Below are 17,627 nucleotides of genomic sequence, written 5' to 3' on the forward strand. Positions count from 1 at the left end.
CCCACCTTCAATGAAATCAGAGAATAAGGGTTTCTTCCTTTGTCTCGAGTTTTCAATGTCTTTTGTGGCAAGGGTTGTCACCTAGTGGCGGTAAGCACACAGCAGCAGGTTATTAATCTACAGTTGTGCTTCGCCCCCTTGAAGAAAAGATGTTTTTTTACTTTTATTCTAGTTTCTTTTTTCATGGTTTTTTTTTGGGGGGAGTGGGAGAGGAGAACAAATATAAACTAAGATAGTTTTGAATGGTAGGGCAAATTTAAAGATACCACCCTGAGGCTTTATGGGAGGTGCACTGTACAGATTCACGGGCTCAGTGCATTTATGAGCCTTGCCTCAACAGTTACAAGTGGAACTCATCTGCTTGGTCCTTATCTCTGTTAGGGTTGACGTTGTTTTAAACGCACGATGTTAGAAAACGCCTCTCATTCACCCAAAGAGGATGTGTGTCTCCCACCACCCCCCATTCCCTAGCTAGTTGAACCTGTCCTCTTACTCTATTTGGGGTTTGGTGAGCCAGCTCCCAGCGGCATGGGTATCGAGTTTTTCTCCAATGATAAAAGACAAAAAAAATTGTATATTCCATATTTTCAAAATACAAGGTCAGGGCACTGGAGAGGCGGCTAGTGGTCAAGAGCGTGCACTAGTCTTCTGAAGGGTGAGTTCAGATCTCAGTGCCCACATCAGATGGCTCACAACCATCTCAGCTCCAGGGATTTGATACCCCTTCTGTCTACACCTGTACTCTGTGTGGACACACATGTGCGTGTGCACACACATACACACACACACACACACACAAACTTTTTTTTTTTAGTAAAATAAACTCAAAATATAGCCAGGTGGTGGTGGCAGTGGCACTCACCTTGAATCCCAGCACTGTAGAGGCAGGAGGATCCCTGTGGATCCCTGAGTTGGAGCCTAGCCTGGTCTACAGAGCCAATTCTAGGACAGCCAGGGCTACAAAGAGAAACTGAGTCTGGGGGGAGGGGATCAGAATACTTAGTATCCTGTTAAGTGCATTGTTTCCCCAAACTGGCTGTGACCAGCTCTCCCCCCTCTTTGCAGCCTCTCCCAGTACAGTGACGAGAACATGATGGACCCTTACAATCTGGCCATTTGCTTCGGCCCAACGCTGATGCCCGTTCCGGAAATACAGGACCAAGTGTCCTGCCAGGCACATGTGAACGAGATCGTGAAGACCATCATCATCCACCATGAGACTATTTTCCCAGATGCTAAAGAACTGGATGGCCCTGTGTACGAGAAGTGTATGGCCGGAGGCGACTACTGGTGAGTCCGAGAACGGAGCCTCCCTCTCAGGGACACGTAGTTCCTGACTGAATTATAAAAGTGAACTGCCAAGGACCAGGGAGTTTAAAGTGCTTACTGCTGGACCGTGAGAACCTGAGTTCAGATCCCAGGAAATGTTAGGCACAACAGTGTCTGCCTAACATTTTGTGCCTATAACCCCAGTGCCAAGGTAGGGGGATGCCAGCAGCTCACTGGACATCCAGCCCCTGCAAGCAGTGACCTCCAGGTTCAGTCAGAGACTGATTCAAGAAATAAGGGAGGAGCAAGCCAGTAAGATATTGGTCTCAGACTCTAGGTTCTACATGCACAGGCATGAGCCAGTATACAAGCATACACATGCACACACCACACACACACACACACACACACAGACGCACACACATACAGCACACACACATACATACAGCACACACATGCACACACCACACACACACACACATACATACAGCGCACACACACATGCACACACCACACACACACATCACACACATGCATACAGCACACACACACACACACATACATACAGCACACACACACACACATGCATATACCACACAGAGACATACACACATAAATAAATAAAATTAACTGCCCATAAACTACGAATGCTTTTAATTTTTAAAAAGGAAAAACAGACAAAGGAAGAAGGAAAGCATTTGAGAAGAGTGGTCTCTGTGGCAAGAGGGCTTTATTATGAAGGCGCATGTTCACATCCTCTTTTCTAGGTAACTCTGACCCCTCTGGGCCTCCGTCAACAATAAGAGTTTTGCCTTTTAAGGGTTTGTTTATAGCAGGGTGTGCATCAGTCACTGGCCAGCCCATCCATATAGCAAGTACCTGGAGAGGTCTGTCCAGAGAGAGAGAGAGAGAGAGAAATCTGGAGAGACAGACAGACAGACAGAGACAAAGTGAGAATAAGGAAGAGACCGAGACAGACAGAGGGGGAGAGGGAGAGATTAATTTTTACCACTATTCTAAATTGAGAAAAGTTGACTAACCAAATTAACAGATTTCATGTCCATCCGGGGGTTTTATTTGGGTCTGGGCTTCTGTTTATCTATGCTGAGGATCAAACACTTGTGTCCTTGTGCGCTTGGGAAACAGTCTGCCGCTGACCCGTGTGTCCCCAGCCTTATCAGGGAGCCTTATCATCTGATGATTAGTAGACAAGTTTCTTAACATTCTCTCTGCAAAAGAGCCATGTCAATCAAATACACTTTTTATTCTTTCTTTTTTCATTTTCCCTCTTACAAGTAAATATGAAAGTAGCCCAGGTCACTATGAGCAACTTTATACTAATATGTTTTGACACTAAACATTTTTAAGCTAGTATCACTTCCCAGCCAGAAACACAAGTGGAAGTCAATTGAGTAACCCTAAAAGGCAGAAATCTTAAAGTGTCTGTGCTCATTATTTGGTATTTGATAGGTGTGCTTGAACCATTTTTCTATAAGTCATAAATAACAAAAGTCTCAAATCCTTGGGGTCCTCTGTTGTCAGCCAGTCGGGGCACTTATTAATCAGTGACTTATTTATCATGGGTATTCTTCAAAATAACTTTAGAGAGGTCAGTAAGTACACCCAAAGGTTAGCACTTAGTATTAATATTATTTAATAGTAACTGGGAGCAGCCCAGGTACCGTAGTTTACTGTCTCTGGCTCTCACAGCATACCACTGACCAGGTAATTTAGGAAGAGGAGAACTCCTCATAGTTACGGAGGCTGGAAGGGCTCCTAGGAAGGCCTCCCTAACACGGTCAGGGATCAGATGGCAAGAACAAGACACGATAATATGCATGTCCAGATCTCTGTGGGCCTCCTGTGGCCGTGGTCTTTCTAATTCCTTCATGAGAGTGTCACCCGCAAATATCATCCACATGGGGATTTGGGAATCTTAATTCCAACCATAACAGCAGATACATCTGATTCCAGAGCACGTGAGCCTTCCCAGTCTTGGTCTTGCGGGGGCAGGGACTGAAGGGCCTTCAGTCTGCCCCTTTCTCAGGAGACCACTGAGACCTCCACAGGCCGAGATTTTTTTGAAAATACTTCTTTTTCCCACTTAAGTCGTACACAGTGTGGTGGTTAAGAAAACTGGGCACTGCTATCCACACGTGTCTGCCTTCAGAACTAGGAGCCAGGCGTGCTGTCTTGCAGGCCTGTGCTGTAGCGGCGATGTTACACATGAAATTTGATTCAGCGGTATTGTCTTGAGTAGGTATATGACAGGTACCAACTAAAGTCTTCCTCTGGGAGAGTAAGTGAATAAACTCCGTCATGCTGAGGTACATAACTTCATTTCACAGACATATTTACTTTGAGGCCAGTGTCAGAGCTGTGCTCAGCACTCCCAAATGGAGGGTCATGTGAGTCAAATCCGCTGTCTTCTTTGTTGTCTCAAAGACAAAGTAGGCAGTGCTGGTGCATGCCTTTAATTACAGCACTTGGGAGGCAGAGGCAGGCCGAGCTCTAGGTGCGTGGCCAGCCTGGTCTACAGAGTTCTAGTACAGCCAGGGCTATACCAGAGAAACCCTGTTTTGAAAACAATCGACAAAGACACAGTATGTAGATCTGCAGCGAGTGTGTGGATATGATTCCAGAGCATTGTGTTGTTGCTGCTCTTCCAAAAAGGGCTGTGTGATGATAGCCTTGCAGCCAGCAGCATGGACTGAAGAATGTTCTGTTAGTAGTGTTCCTATGAGAACTTGTGTATGTATGTATGTGTATCTGTATGCATGTGTGTGTGTGCTGTATATGTGTGTGGTGTGTGTGTCTGTATCAGTGTATGTGTGCGTGTATGTATGCATTGTGTATGTGGGTATATGTCTGTGTGTGTGGTGTATGTGTGCTGTACATATATGTGGTATATGTGTGTTTGTGTGTGTGATCGTATGCATGTCTGTGTTTGTATGCATGTGTGTGTATGTCTGTGTGTATGTGTGTCTGTATGCATGTGTATGTATGTCTGTGTGTGTCTGTATTCGTGTGTGTATGTCTGTGTGTTTGTCTGTATGCATGTGTGTGTATGTCTGTGTGTTTGTATACATGTGTGTTTGTCTGTATGCATGTGTCTGTGTGTGTCTGTATGCATGTGTCTGTGTGTGTCTGTATGCATGTGTGTATGTCTGTGTGTTTGTATGCATGTGTGTGTATGTCTGTGTGTTTGTATGCATGTGTGTGTATGTCTGTGTGTTTGTATGCATGTGTGTGTGTCTGTATGCATGTGTCTGTATGCATGTGTGTGTATGTCTGTGTGTTGTCTGTGTGTGTGTGTGTGTTTGTCTGTATGCATGTGTGTGTGTCTGTGTGTTTGTCGATATGCATGTGTGTGTCTATATGTGTGTCTATCTGTATAAATATATGTGCCTCTGTGTGTGTATGTACTGTGTGCACATGTATGTGTGTATGTGTGTGTGTGTGTGTGTGTGTCACTGTCCCTGGGACTAGACTGGCAGGCAGCAAGTCTCACCCATCTGTCTTCCTGACACTGGGGTACAGGAACACAGAGCATGGCCTGGCTTGTTAGGGGGGTGCGAGGGATTCACACTCGGGTCCGCATGCTTGGGCACTGATCCGTCTCCCTCCCTCAGTGTCACTCTTTGTAAACACAGAGTCAAGTCAACAACACAGCAGTTACCCTTGCCCCGCTGGCTCTATAAATGGGTTTTCCGAGGAATATCAGGTTGGTATTTGTGGTCAAAACCTTCTATTAGCAAACATCTGAAGGCAGAAGGTGGTGGATGATGATGCTACAGTTGCAAAACACAGGATAATAAAAACACAATTCTCATGTGGAAATGAAATGAATGCAGGAGATGATAGAAAAAAATGCTACAGTCACCTCCCAGAAGTCACAGAATTCTCAACTTGTATGTCGATAAAAATGGTGAATTCTCAAAGATTGCCGTCTGTTGAGCAATAATCAAACGTCCTCTACCTGAAGTCAACCAGTTTGCACTTATTTGAATAAGAATTATTAGCAATACTTTTTTCCTGTAAGTAAACTTGCCATAATAAGATTGTAAAAGATAAATTCATGCATATACATGTACACATACGTACACACATGTATATACACATACATATGTGCATCATATGTACACACACCAAAATTTTTTTTACTTTTCCTGTTGCTGAGGTAAAACATCCCGACAAAAGCATTGTGGGTAGAAGTAGTTTCTTCTGCCTCCTTCACAGTTCCGGGGTACGGTCTGTCATGGCAGAAGCATGACCCGAGGCAGCTGGTCAGACATCAGCGATCAGGAAGCACAGGGAGACGGGAGCTTGTGCACAGCCAGCTTTCTCCTTTTGTGGAGTCCAGGACCCCACCCTTAAGGTGGGTCTTCCCACTTGAACTAACCTAATGGGGTATCCCTCACAGGCATGCCAGAGGCTGGTCTCTTAGGTTATTCTAGAGTGCCCCAAAATGGATGCTGTTAGAGTGACCATCATATACATAACATGTCCACATGCACAGCCATAGAGCCAGATAATCAATGGAGGTGCGGGCATTCTGCGGTCAGATACCCAGGAATGCGTTTGCACCAGACATCTTGTGGGGCTCCTGGCCGTGGGACTTACTCCCTTAGGAATCAATACCCTTTGCTCTCATATACATTTCTGATTCCTCCCAACAGCGACAGCCCGTACAGTGAGCACGGGACACTGGAGGAGGTGGACCAAGACGCCGGCACGGAACCCCACACCAGCGAAGACGGTAAGCCCCGGCCGGCCGGCGCTCCTGTCTGTTGCTTTTGGTTTTTATTTAGCAATGGAGCTCCCAAGCTTCTTTTATCTGACGTAGTGTCTTGGCTTGCTGTTCGTCTTCTCTGGTGTTATATCTAAGAAGTGGGTTCGTGTGCTGATTCAAAAACACCCTCTCTGCTCTAAGACTCATCTTTCCCTGGGCTTGGTTTAAAGCAGACAAGTTTATCCATGTTTCTGTCCTGTTTTTCTCTCTCTTGGTGAACTTGAAGGAAACCCTGCTAAGCCCGGAAGGAAGGAAGGTGGTCCCTCTGTGTCTTTTCCTTCCCCTACCTCTCAACACTTAACAGACTTCCCTCGTCACCCATTTTAAGTACATGTTGTCATGACCACAGGTCTGGCTCTGCACACCAGGTCTCTAGAGCACGTCCACCTTGCCTGACTGAAACCATATCCTTCCGACTGGTGATTCCCGAGCCCTCCAGCCCTTGGTGACCTCCATCCCTTTGACTCTATGAAGTTGACTATTTTAGGCTCCTTTATTTATTTTTATTTATTTATTTGAGTACACTGTAGCTGTCTTCAGACACACAGCAGAAGAGTACATCAGATCCCATGACAGATGGTTACAAGCCAACAGGTGGTGCCTGGGAATTGAACTCAAGACCTCTGGAGGAACAGTCAGTGCTCTTAAGCACTAAGCTATCTCTCCAGCCCTATTTATTTATTTATTTATTTATTTATTTATTTATCTATCTATCTATCTATCTATCATATACACAGTGTTCTGCATATATAGCTTCATGTCAGAAGAGGATGCCAGATCTCATTACAGATGGTTGTGAGCCACCATGTGGTTGCTGGGAATTGAACTCAGGACCTCTGGAAGAGCAGTCAGTGCTCTTAACCACTGAGCCATCTGTCCAGCCCTATTTTAGGCTCTTGACGTGAGCAGAGCCATGCAGTCTATAGCTTCTGTCACGCCCATCCATGTTGGGGCTTGCCCTCCTTTTTAAAAGTCCGGACAGCGCTCCCTTGCATGTGCATGCCCCACTGTCTGGGCCTTCCCGACTCCCTCTGGGACCTAGTTGCACATCTTACCTTATGCCTGGTGCCTCAGGGACCGTCCCTAGGACTGTCTTTCCTTGTCATTCCGACTTCAGTTCTTTTGGATCAGCATCTGAATTCTCGACCGCACCCTCTATTTTAATTTTTAGAACTCCTCCTCCTTCTGTTTCCCACAGCACCCACGCGACCGCACGTGTCACCGACGTGATAATGTGCACACAGGTCTTGCTTCTGCAGACCCCGACATTTATTGTCCGTCAGGGAGACCGTCCTAACAGCACAGGGCGGGATCTCACTGTGGTTTGGAGGTTTGGATTTCCGTGTCCTTGGTGATCATGACAATAGCCACTGCCACTCGTGCTGTGGCTCTCTGTTCTCTCTTCAGCATTTGGGTTTTCTTCTTTCTTACACTCATGGAGGTTATGCTGTGAGGTGGGGGTCACTTACTTTCTTCCATGTGCGTACATGTCACACCTGTCCCAGCATCCGCTGTCCTTTCAGAGTTATGAGCTGAGCGCCTGCCTGTGCGTGGAACGTCTCCTCTCCTCCCGTGTCCTGTCCTTGCCTCTGGGCTCTCGCCGTCTTCACTTAAGAACCTCGCGCTTTGCCGTTTGTGCTGTTCCGGGTCCTTTTCGATTACATTTCAGACTCTAGTTTTCAAATGCTTGATTTTTTTTTTTAATCTCTAAACCCTGCTGAGAGAAGAGCTACAGCTTTACCCGTTTCACATGTGTTGGCATGGCAAGAGCTGCCACTCTAAACTATTTATAGCTCAGGCCGTGAGCAGATCCCCAATTGTTTACTATCTCCAAATTCACTCTGATACTTTCTCTTAAGACACCATTTCTTTTTCTTCTATTTTGCAAGACAGGGTTTCTCTGTGTAGCCCTGGCTGTCCTGGAATTCACTCCGTAGACCAGGCTAGCCTCAAACTCAGTGATCTGTCTGCCTCTGCCTCCCCAGTGCTGGGATTAAAGGTATGTGCCACCGTTGCTTGGCTTTTTCTAACTTTCAAACTTCAGTGCTTCACACCAGTTGTTAGCACTTCTCCTGTGCTGATAAGAATTGAGCCCATGACCTTCTGCACCTGAGAAAAGGGATCTACCACCAGTCTTTGGGTTTCTGTGGTGTTTTGTTTTGTTTTGTTTTGTTTTGTTGTTTTGTTTTGTTAAGAGTCTTGCTGTGCAGTATGAGCTGACTATAAACTTACCGTCCCTGCACTCTGCCCCGGGGGCTGGGATTACTACCATACACCTCCATGCCCAGTTCCTTTTCTTTAATAACCTACTTTAAATTTTCTCTTAGCTGTGTGCAAATTCTCCTTCAACACACTAAATTTTTTTACCTGGTATACTTAACATATCTGCTGCTTGGTCTTTTGTTTTGTTTTGTTTTGTTTTAAATTTCTTTGATCTTTACCCAAATACCTGACCTTTCATGCTATGTGTCTGATAACTCTAACACCTTTTTCAAATCTCTCACTCACTGGGTCTCTTCTTTCCAGCATGCATATAAATTTTTGATGTGTGTCTCAGGACTCTAGCCTCACGAAGATAGCCTCTTGCAAAGAATCTTTTTATTTCTTTCTCCCTGGGACACAGCAGCAGCCTGTAGGACTGACTGTCTGCCGTTTTTAGCTTAAAGGTTTCCACATTATGCATTTCGCTTGCAGACTCTTGAGACCAACCTAAGAACAACAGTACACACAGCATCCTCAGAGATGATGTGTACAAAAGTCTTAAAACAGATATTTCCTTAGGATGGTAGGAAGGAGCTATACGGTGAGGGAGATGGGAGCAGTCTGTGAAAAGATACAGAGGGCAGTGGGGGCGGGGGGGGGGGGGCCAAGGATGCTACACTGATGTTCTTTGAATACTAAGAGTGAAATTTTTGTAAAGTACACTGTAGCTGTCTTCAGGCACCAGAAGAGGGCATCAGATCTCATTACAGTTGGTTGTGAGCCACCATGTGGTTGCTGGGATTTGAACTCAGGACCTTTGGAAGAGCAGTTGGTGTTCTTAGCCCTGAGCCTTATCTCCAGTCCACGAGTGCAGTTTTTGGGCAGGGGAGGAGGATGCTCAGGATGCTGAGGCCAAGCAGAGCCTAGTCTCCAACTCCTCCAATACCATCCTTTTCTTGTCCTGGGTCTATTTCTCTCCCCGGCTCAATCCTCCTTTTTCCCTCCTCTACTGACTTCTGAGTATTCATTCCTTTGCTTTCTCCAGGTTAGATAAAACCCAACCAGCTTTCTCTCCCCACATACCAGTTCCAACATCACTTCATCTGTCAAATGTCTACCTTTCGACACCAAGAAAGAATCTTGGTTGAACATTCAACGCTGTAGATGGCATTTGATTTGGTCACAGCCACCACTTTTTGCTGGAAAGAAAAGCAGTGCCCTCTAAGGACATACATGCTCGCACCACAGCCGGCCTTCAAAGTGCCTTAGCTAAATCCACTGGAACACCAGCCACCTTTTTGACTGTCAGATGTTGTCCTTTACTCTATCATGGTATCACTACCGAGACCCAATCCTGTTTTCAGGAGAGGCTGTCACAGAACAAAACCAACCACTGCAAGGGCAGTAGATGACAAATCTAGAAGCAAGTATATTAGGGATGATAAAGTGCCCACAGCGTTATTACGTCATACTAAAAGTGCAAGACTGTGAGCCTAGGACTTGATAACACCAGGCAACCACTCTCCTCTCTGCTGAGGCCACATGCCCTCTGCACAGTTAGCAGAGCCATGCAGAATCACTAAGTCACCATGTTACACCCTTGCTATGATTGCTACTGATGTCAGCAGTAGCAGCATTCTAAAAAGTCTCTGCAGGACTCCCCCCCCAAAGGACCAATAAGACTCTCCGTATAAAAGTGCCATGGCTCCCATGCCCTGGGATTGATTTGTGATGCACCGCACAGACCAAGATTCTGTAAATAGCTTATTGATTGACACTTGACTGTGAAATGGCTCCCAGAAGAGCACAAAGAGGTCAAAATAATGGAATTGCTGAAAATTACTTGTTGATATACTAGCATCAGCACTGAAATGGTCTTCTGATGCGAGTGCTCATCTTTGTGTAACCTGGCCCACAGTTCAGGAGATCTGGTGAATCTGATAGCCCTGGTGTGTGTTATGTGAAAAGGCAATGATAAAAACATATGACCATCACAGGGGTCGTGATTCTGGAATTATTTAAGTACGTTGGGCTGGAGAGATGGCCCAGTGGGTAAGAGCACTGACTGCTCTTCCAGAGCTCCTGAGTTCAATTCCCAGCAACCACATGGTGGCTCACAACCATCTGTAACGGGATCCAATGCCCTCTTCTGGAGTGTCTGAAGACAGCTATATGTGTACTCACATATTTGAGTACTTAATATCTATGTTGTTCTGCATAGCCCTTTGGCCAGCACTCACATGACATGACAAGCACTGAGAACAATGACAAGTCTGTTCCTTTCTCTGTCGCACACTGTGCATAGATTACATATCACATCACATCCTCTATGCTAGCTTTTCACTTTTAAATTAAAAATATAAATATAAGCGTGTTTGACACAAGGGTTCATAAATCCTATGTCATGAAGTTGCTTTTAATAAATTAGCAGCCCCTCACTATGCAATCTTATTTGTTTCTACCTTTGGGGTAAAGTGGAGTACAGACCTTGGTATCTCGTCATCTCAGGTCAAGCAGGATAGATTCTTCCTTTGGAAACGTAGAACAAAGGGCCATTCTACTTACATGGATAGTTCTAGCCTCGCCTCCATAAATATTCACTACTACGCTCACAGTGTGGTGGTACGTGTGAGGTTGGGTGGTAGGTATACTATTTGCTTTTTGTCTCATCCCTGACAGGATTGCTAAGTGGCAGCTTGAATTATGACTCATAGTTTAAGGAGTGGCAGTCTGTCATGGTGGGGATCACATGGTGGCAGACAATGTGACAGCACAAGTGACAGGTGGCTGGTCACCCTGGTCTTCAGAGAACAGGGAATTTGGCTGGAACCTGGCCTACTCCCTAGCCCTGCCCCCTCAGGCCTAAACTGCCAGGAAAGCCGAGTATCCAAAAAAGTCTATAATGTCCCCAAACAGCGCCACCCAGCTACGGACCATCCACTAAAATCACGAGCGATGCGGGAACACTTCACAATCACCCAAAGCATCACATAGGATCTAAAAGTTTTACCCAGTTGCTATAAAAGTCTTTCACCCTTTTCCATGCAGGTTCTTGTGGCACAGCTGGGCACAGTTACATAATTATTTCCTTAAACACTGCTTTGGGTCCTGGCTGGGCATTGGTTTTGTTTGTTTGTTTGGTTGGTTGGTTTTGATTTTTGGATTTTGGTTTTTTGGAGACAGGGTTTCTCTGTGTAGCCCTGGCTGTCCTGGAACTCACTCTGTAGACCAGGCTGGCCTCAAAGTCAGAAATCTGCCTGCCTCTGCCTCCCAAGTGCTGGGATTATAGGCGAGCGCCACCACTGCCCCGCCCCACCCCCTGGCTGGGCATTGTTACATAGTATTTCCTCAAACACTGCCTGTCAGAAAACAGATGCTGCCTTTTTCTTTGTCTCATGATGATTTGCTGAAATTTACACTGGCCTTTCACAGAGGGGTTTCCTACTTGTTTGCTCGTTTTCTTGCTTCTACTTTACATGTCTCAGAGGAATTCTAATTTACCAAGTGAGAAAGAGGCCTAGCTTTCTTTACCCAAAAACCTCTCACCTCCTTAATATCCGTAAGTATAGCAGGCGCTACAGTGAACACTGGGAAGAATGAACTCTTTTAAATGAGTAGATGGGTTATCAAGAGAAATAGAAAGCAATTTCCTGAACTGTTGAGAGACAGAGCAGGCTTTCCTCCAACCCATTGCCTTCATATTCTAGAATATTTTCACACACCCAGGTTGGAGTAAATGAGGTATATCATTCACTGTGCAGATGTTTCTATAAGCAAACGAGGCATCGTTTGCTGTGCAGATGTTTCTATAAGCACATACCCCTCACATTTTTCATTAGATGACTACTCACCACTAGACAGTAGAGACAAGAGTAAGGGGCTGGTGGGAGGGGCGGAGAAAGGCCTTGAATGGGCGACACTTCTGCAGTAGGTTAAATCACAAAGCACCTACGGTGCTGTGTGAACAGGATCATCTTAGTCTGCTATCTTTTGAGTTCTGATGCTGTGTTTGTACCATCACAGTCTATCCCATCAATTACCTCTTGATCCCCAGAAAATAGTTTTTGACTCTAATCTTTTACTCTAAGTACAGGGTGGTCTAACCTACGAGTGTTTCAAAACTAAAATTTATGAAATGAGACAAAGTTTTCCTGAGTTTTAATGATAATGTTGAGATTCCATATGAAAAAAATCAAAAACACCCACGAATAAATGTATCAAATGGCACCTATCAGGATGGTTTTATGTATTTTTTAAAGCTAATAAAGCATGCTTGCTGGAATTGTGGGTTTTTTTTTTCTGCTATAAACACCACTAACATGTTGCGACCACACTCCATCAATGTCAAAAGAAGATTAAAACAACTGTGGCGGATATTGCAGCCAAGGAGAAGTTATATATGTCATATTGCAAAGTCAAAATCTTTTTATTTTACTGTCATTGTATCTCCAATAACACGCTGAGGAAATTAAGATCTAATGCTCAATTTTTCTTTTGCCTAGAAAACCAGTGACAACAGGAAGTATCTCTCTCCCCTCTCCCACCCCTGACTGTCTCTATTGCCTCCTGTTTCATGGCTTGCTTGTTGTCCCATTCAGCCTGTTTTTGTAGCCTAATGTTGGCTTCCAGAGAACATTTCCTAACGTGCACATCCCTCTGCATTTTCTGTTGTTTTCCTGTAGAGTGTGAGCCCATCGAAGCCATTGCCAAGTTTGACTACGTCGGGCGGTCAGCTAGAGAGCTGTCCTTCAAGAAGGGTGCCTCCCTGCTGCTGTATCACCGAGCCTCTGAGGACTGGTGGGAAGGCAGACACAACGGGATCGATGGGCTTGTACCTCATCAGTACATAGTCGTGCAAGATATGTGAGTGGGCCCGACATTTCAGCTGCCTGAGAATTCCAACTATTGGAGGGTCCAGTGGGGGTTTGTGTAGGAAGAGCCAGGGCAAGGAAGTCAACCCCTGAGTCTTGCATATGCTAGGCGTGTGTTCTCTTGCTGAACAGAATTTTTCTACTTTGTGACTTTAATGCAAAATAATTAAATCACTATATTTATTTTACATGGAAGATTTCCTCTTGTCCTTGAAAGTCCACTATTCACTTTGCAATGCATTAGGAAATGTACCCAGAGAAATCAAGATGGGACTGGTTAGTCACTTGCCCAGCATTCACAAAGAAAGTAATGGATTCCATCTTCAGCTTACACCACATAACCCTAACCCAGGGGTGGTGGGGCCTACGGGAGGTAGAGGCTCAGGAGGTCAAGGCCGGCCACAGCTACATAGCAAATACAAGGCCTGCCAGGGATAAATAAGACCCTGTCTCATTTTTAAAAGGAAACAGATGTTCAGGATTCTGCTACACATGATGGTGGCTGAGAGTTCAGAACCAGCATGGATGCATTTCCCAAGCTGGAGGGAGAGGAGCTAGTGGGAGGCAGCTTTTGTCAGTGTGTCAGAAAATTAACCTCTAGAAAATGACTTGGGGTGTTGGTACGACCATGATTCTCGGGGTAGCCAGTTCGTCTCTTCACGGCTAGCTGCTTCAATCCCCGGCTCCCAAGAGGGAGAATACAGAGTCGCAGTTGAAGGACATGTTGATGATGATGTCTATTTCCCCAATGAGGAAGTTTCAGATCTGTGTAAGGATTCAAAACAATGGGCACAGACGGCAGAGTCCCTGACTTCTGAGAATACCATTTCACAATTCATTACCAACCTCAAGTAGCTTTTCAAGAGAAAAGAGGAATACACCATATAAAAGTGAATAAAAAATTTTTACATGGCTTTAGAAATAATAAAGTATGTATATGACAACTGAAGAAATATGTAGTATATATGTAGACATGAAGGTGTGCATATGTAAACCACTAAACAGGGAGGCCGTTATCCATAATGTAAGCTCTCCGTCTATGTGCACGCATTCATATGCATTCTAAACACTGAAGGGAACCATTGACCTAATCACAGATGCCTCTTGGTTCAATGGGTTTTATCTTGTTTTCAAAAACTAGGTTTCACTGTGAGCTTCGACTGTCCTGGAACTCACTCTGTAGACCAGGCTGGCCTCAAACTCCCAGAGATCCACCTACCTCTGCCTCCCGTGCGTGCGCCACCACCCCTGGCTGGAGTGGTGTGTTATAGATGATTACAATTTTTCTCTTTTGTATGCCTGAAAATTTCAACTTTCTGGCAACAAAATTACATTATGTTTAGAATGAAAATCTACTCTAGGATGCTGGAGAGAGACTCGGGGCTAAGAGGACATGCCGCTCTTGCAGAAGACCTGAGTTCGGTTCCCAGCACCCAGCACCCAGCTTTGGTGGCTCACAAACTGGTGTACCTCAGCTCCAGGGGTAGAATGCTGTCTTCTGGCCTCCCTAGATGGCGTCTGCTCATATGCACACGCCCTACGCAGAGTTAACAAGCCTACAAATCAAGGACATCTGCATGAAGAGAAGTCTTATTTCTATACCATCCCTTAGTTTTGTTTTCATCGAGCTGAAGTCTCTCTCTCTCTCTCTCTCTCTCTCTCTCTCTCTCTCATACACTTCCCATTGTTCCAGGGACGATACATTTTCAGACACACTGAGCCAAAAAGCTGACAGCGAAGCAAGCAGCGGGCCAGTCACTGAAGACAAGTCCTCATCCAAGGACATGAACTCCCCGACTGACCGCCATTCCGATAGCTATTTAGCCAGGTGAGTGGCTTTGGCTGTCAGCACCCTCACCTCGCCTCCTCGGGGGCTGTGACGTGACGAACGATCAGACATTGCTCAACCTTAAAGTGTCCTCTGGTGTCAAAAGCTCTTCCATTTTTCTCTTTATTCTCTAAATGTCTAGGCAGAGAAAGAGAGGAGAGCCACCCCCTCCGGGAAGACGTCCTGGCAGGACCAGTGATGGCCATTGTCCCCTGCATCCCCCACATGCTCTTTCTAACTCCTCGATTGATCTGGGATCCCCGAACCTAGCCAGCCACCCCAGGGGCCTGTTGCAGAGCCGTGGCCTCAACAATGACAGTCCTGAGAGGCGGCGCCGGCCGGGCCACGGCAGCCTGACCAACATCAGCCGGCACGACTCCCTCAAGAAGATTGACAGCCCTCCTATCCGAAGGTCTACATCGTCGGGGCAGTACACTGGCTTCAATGACCACAAGCCACTGGACCCCGAGACAATTGCTCAGGTATAGTGCTGTTAACCGAATATCATACTCTTAAGTACTCAGGTTGGGGGAAGACAATATGAAAGACTTAAAATCTGTAAATGATATCGAAATATAGAAATTACTGAAGAAAACTAAGGAAACGTGCTGTCTAAAGTTCGGCCGTGAATCTCTCGCTATGATCCATTTGTTACTGGAAGATGCCCGGCATATTAGATTCATATTGATTTAAAAACTGAAAGATAGGACCCAGGTGTCTTAGACAGAGTTTGCATTCCTACGTAAAACATCATGACCAAGAAGCAAGTTGGGGAGGAAAGGGTTTATTCCACTTACACTTCCATGTTGCAGTTCATCACCAAAGGAAGTCGGGACTGGAACTCAAGCAGGTCAGGAAGCAGGAGCTGATGCAGAGGCCATGGAGGGATGTTCCTTACTGGCTTGCTTCCCCTGGCTTGCTCAGCCTGCTTTCTTATAGAACCCAGGACCACCAGCCCAGGGATGGCACCACCCACAAGGGGCCTTCCCACCCTTTACCATTAATTGAGAAAATGCCCCACAGCTGGATCTCATTCCCTCACGGGAGGCTCCCTTCTCTGTGAGAACTCCAGCTCATGTCAAGTTGACACTCAAGACCAGCCAGTGCACCCAGACATCCAAGGCCCATCATTGGCGAACAGCCAGGAAAATACTGGAAAGGAAGGGGAAGAACCTGCTAACAGAGCCCAAAACGTCCTAAAGCTCGCTCGACGGACCAGTGGTTAGAGCACAGTGGAGAGAGCCCAGACACAAGACAAAGCAGTAGAAAGCAAAGGTGACATTTTTTTTTAAAGTTAGCGACTGACAGATTAGTCGATAAATAATGTCATCAATCATGGTTAACCATTTAAAGGACTCTTGAATACAGTGTCTTCCCTTCCTGGCACAGACTACATCTGTAGTTTATCTCTAATAATCAGAAGTGACAAGACACAAGCTACTGGGATGGATGAGTTAGCCACTCCACCCCGGTTCAGAACATGTCTTTGTAGCGAGCAGTGGAAAGTGGATACATTTGGTACTGGACTGGAGGAGTCTCAGCTGTCTCCCGCTGTTTCTAAAGCTTTAAAATTACCTAAGTGAGGGCGAGGAGAAGGGGCAAGAAACAAGTCAGAAAATGGATTATTCTAGAACCCCCCAGGAATCCTTAGTTGACCCAGTCCCAGACTATTTTAGTATCCTGATGATGAGGAATTCTGGATGGTAAGTTAGGCTATTTGAATAGTTTCATACATTTATAAACAATTAAATGAATTTTAAGTATAGGGGAAAAAAAGACTTTTGACCTTTGAGTCTATTTAGAGGGTTATGCAAGGCCCTTTGAAACCTATAGAACCAGTTCCATTTGACCGTAGCTGAGGGCCACGCTTTCAGAAGCCCCTAGATTCCCTGCTGTGAGAAGCAGGTGAAATCTGATTGGGTTTAGAGACAGACCTAGGAGCTTGAGGGTAAAAAGATACATAATACACTGTTTAACCCTCTTGCTGCCAGAGCCAGGAAATCCTTTTATCGTAACTCATAAAAACAAAAGTCACCAGGTAAACAGAATTCTGTACCATCTGTTCTTCATCCTTGAAAAGCCTTTTCTTTTATCCATCCTCCCATCTCCAGCCTTCAAAGATTCCCACAGGGACAAATGAGTATCACAGCGGTGACGTTCATGCAGAAACATGCTAGTTCTTTTGTTAAACCAATCAGCAGGATCCCTGCAGGAGACTGGAAGGGAGTGTGCCCTGTCTACAGTGGACCATCACGCCATGGTCCAGTTCATTCTTTATCAGATACTGTGGTTTAACATCATGGCTTTGCGGCTTCATTTAGCAAATGCTTGTTGAGCTCTGACTGTACCGGGACCTGTGGTAGGCTTTCCTGATGGACAGCTTCGATGCAGCTGCCTTCTCAAGCTGCTGCCGGTACAGCTGGGGAGAACACAAGGGAGGTGGTCACACTGTGTGGGGAGTAAGGATTATGGTCCAGGTGCACCAAAGGGGTCCTGGGAATGAAGAGAAAAACGTGTTTCCATTAGAACAAGGCAGGTTGTGCCCCCCCATCATCTCAACACTGCCTGTTATGAATTCCTGGTTAAAGAAGAGTTATAAATTTTACTGTCTTAAGCATTTAAAGTATAGATAATTCAGTAAAGAATATTTCCATCCTTAAGAAAT

The 17,627-nt window shown here is 45.5% G+C and overlaps 1 protein-coding gene across 2 annotated transcripts in view; it reads left to right on the forward strand.

Moving 5' to 3' along the window:
* Srgap1 (SLIT-ROBO Rho GTPase activating protein 1) overlaps window positions 1–17,627 on the forward strand; it is a 283,518-nt gene that overhangs the window by 255,320 nt on the left and 10,571 nt on the right. For both annotated transcript variants that reach the window (XM_052164951.1, XM_052164952.1), the window contains exons 17-21: window positions 1,066–1,290; window positions 5,949–6,028; window positions 12,946–13,126; window positions 14,828–14,962; window positions 15,105–15,444. In XM_052164951.1, the coding sequence (XP_052020911.1) occupies window positions 1,066–1,290; window positions 5,949–6,028; window positions 12,946–13,126; window positions 14,828–14,962; window positions 15,105–15,444 (961 nt within the window). The remainder of the gene's footprint in view (window positions 1–1,065; window positions 1,291–5,948; window positions 6,029–12,945; window positions 13,127–14,827; window positions 14,963–15,104; window positions 15,445–17,627) is intronic.

This window comes from Apodemus sylvaticus, chromosome 20, assembly GCF_947179515.1.
Source record: "Apodemus sylvaticus chromosome 20, mApoSyl1.1, whole genome shotgun sequence".
Taxonomy (NCBI): domain Eukaryota; kingdom Metazoa; phylum Chordata; class Mammalia; order Rodentia; family Muridae; genus Apodemus; species Apodemus sylvaticus.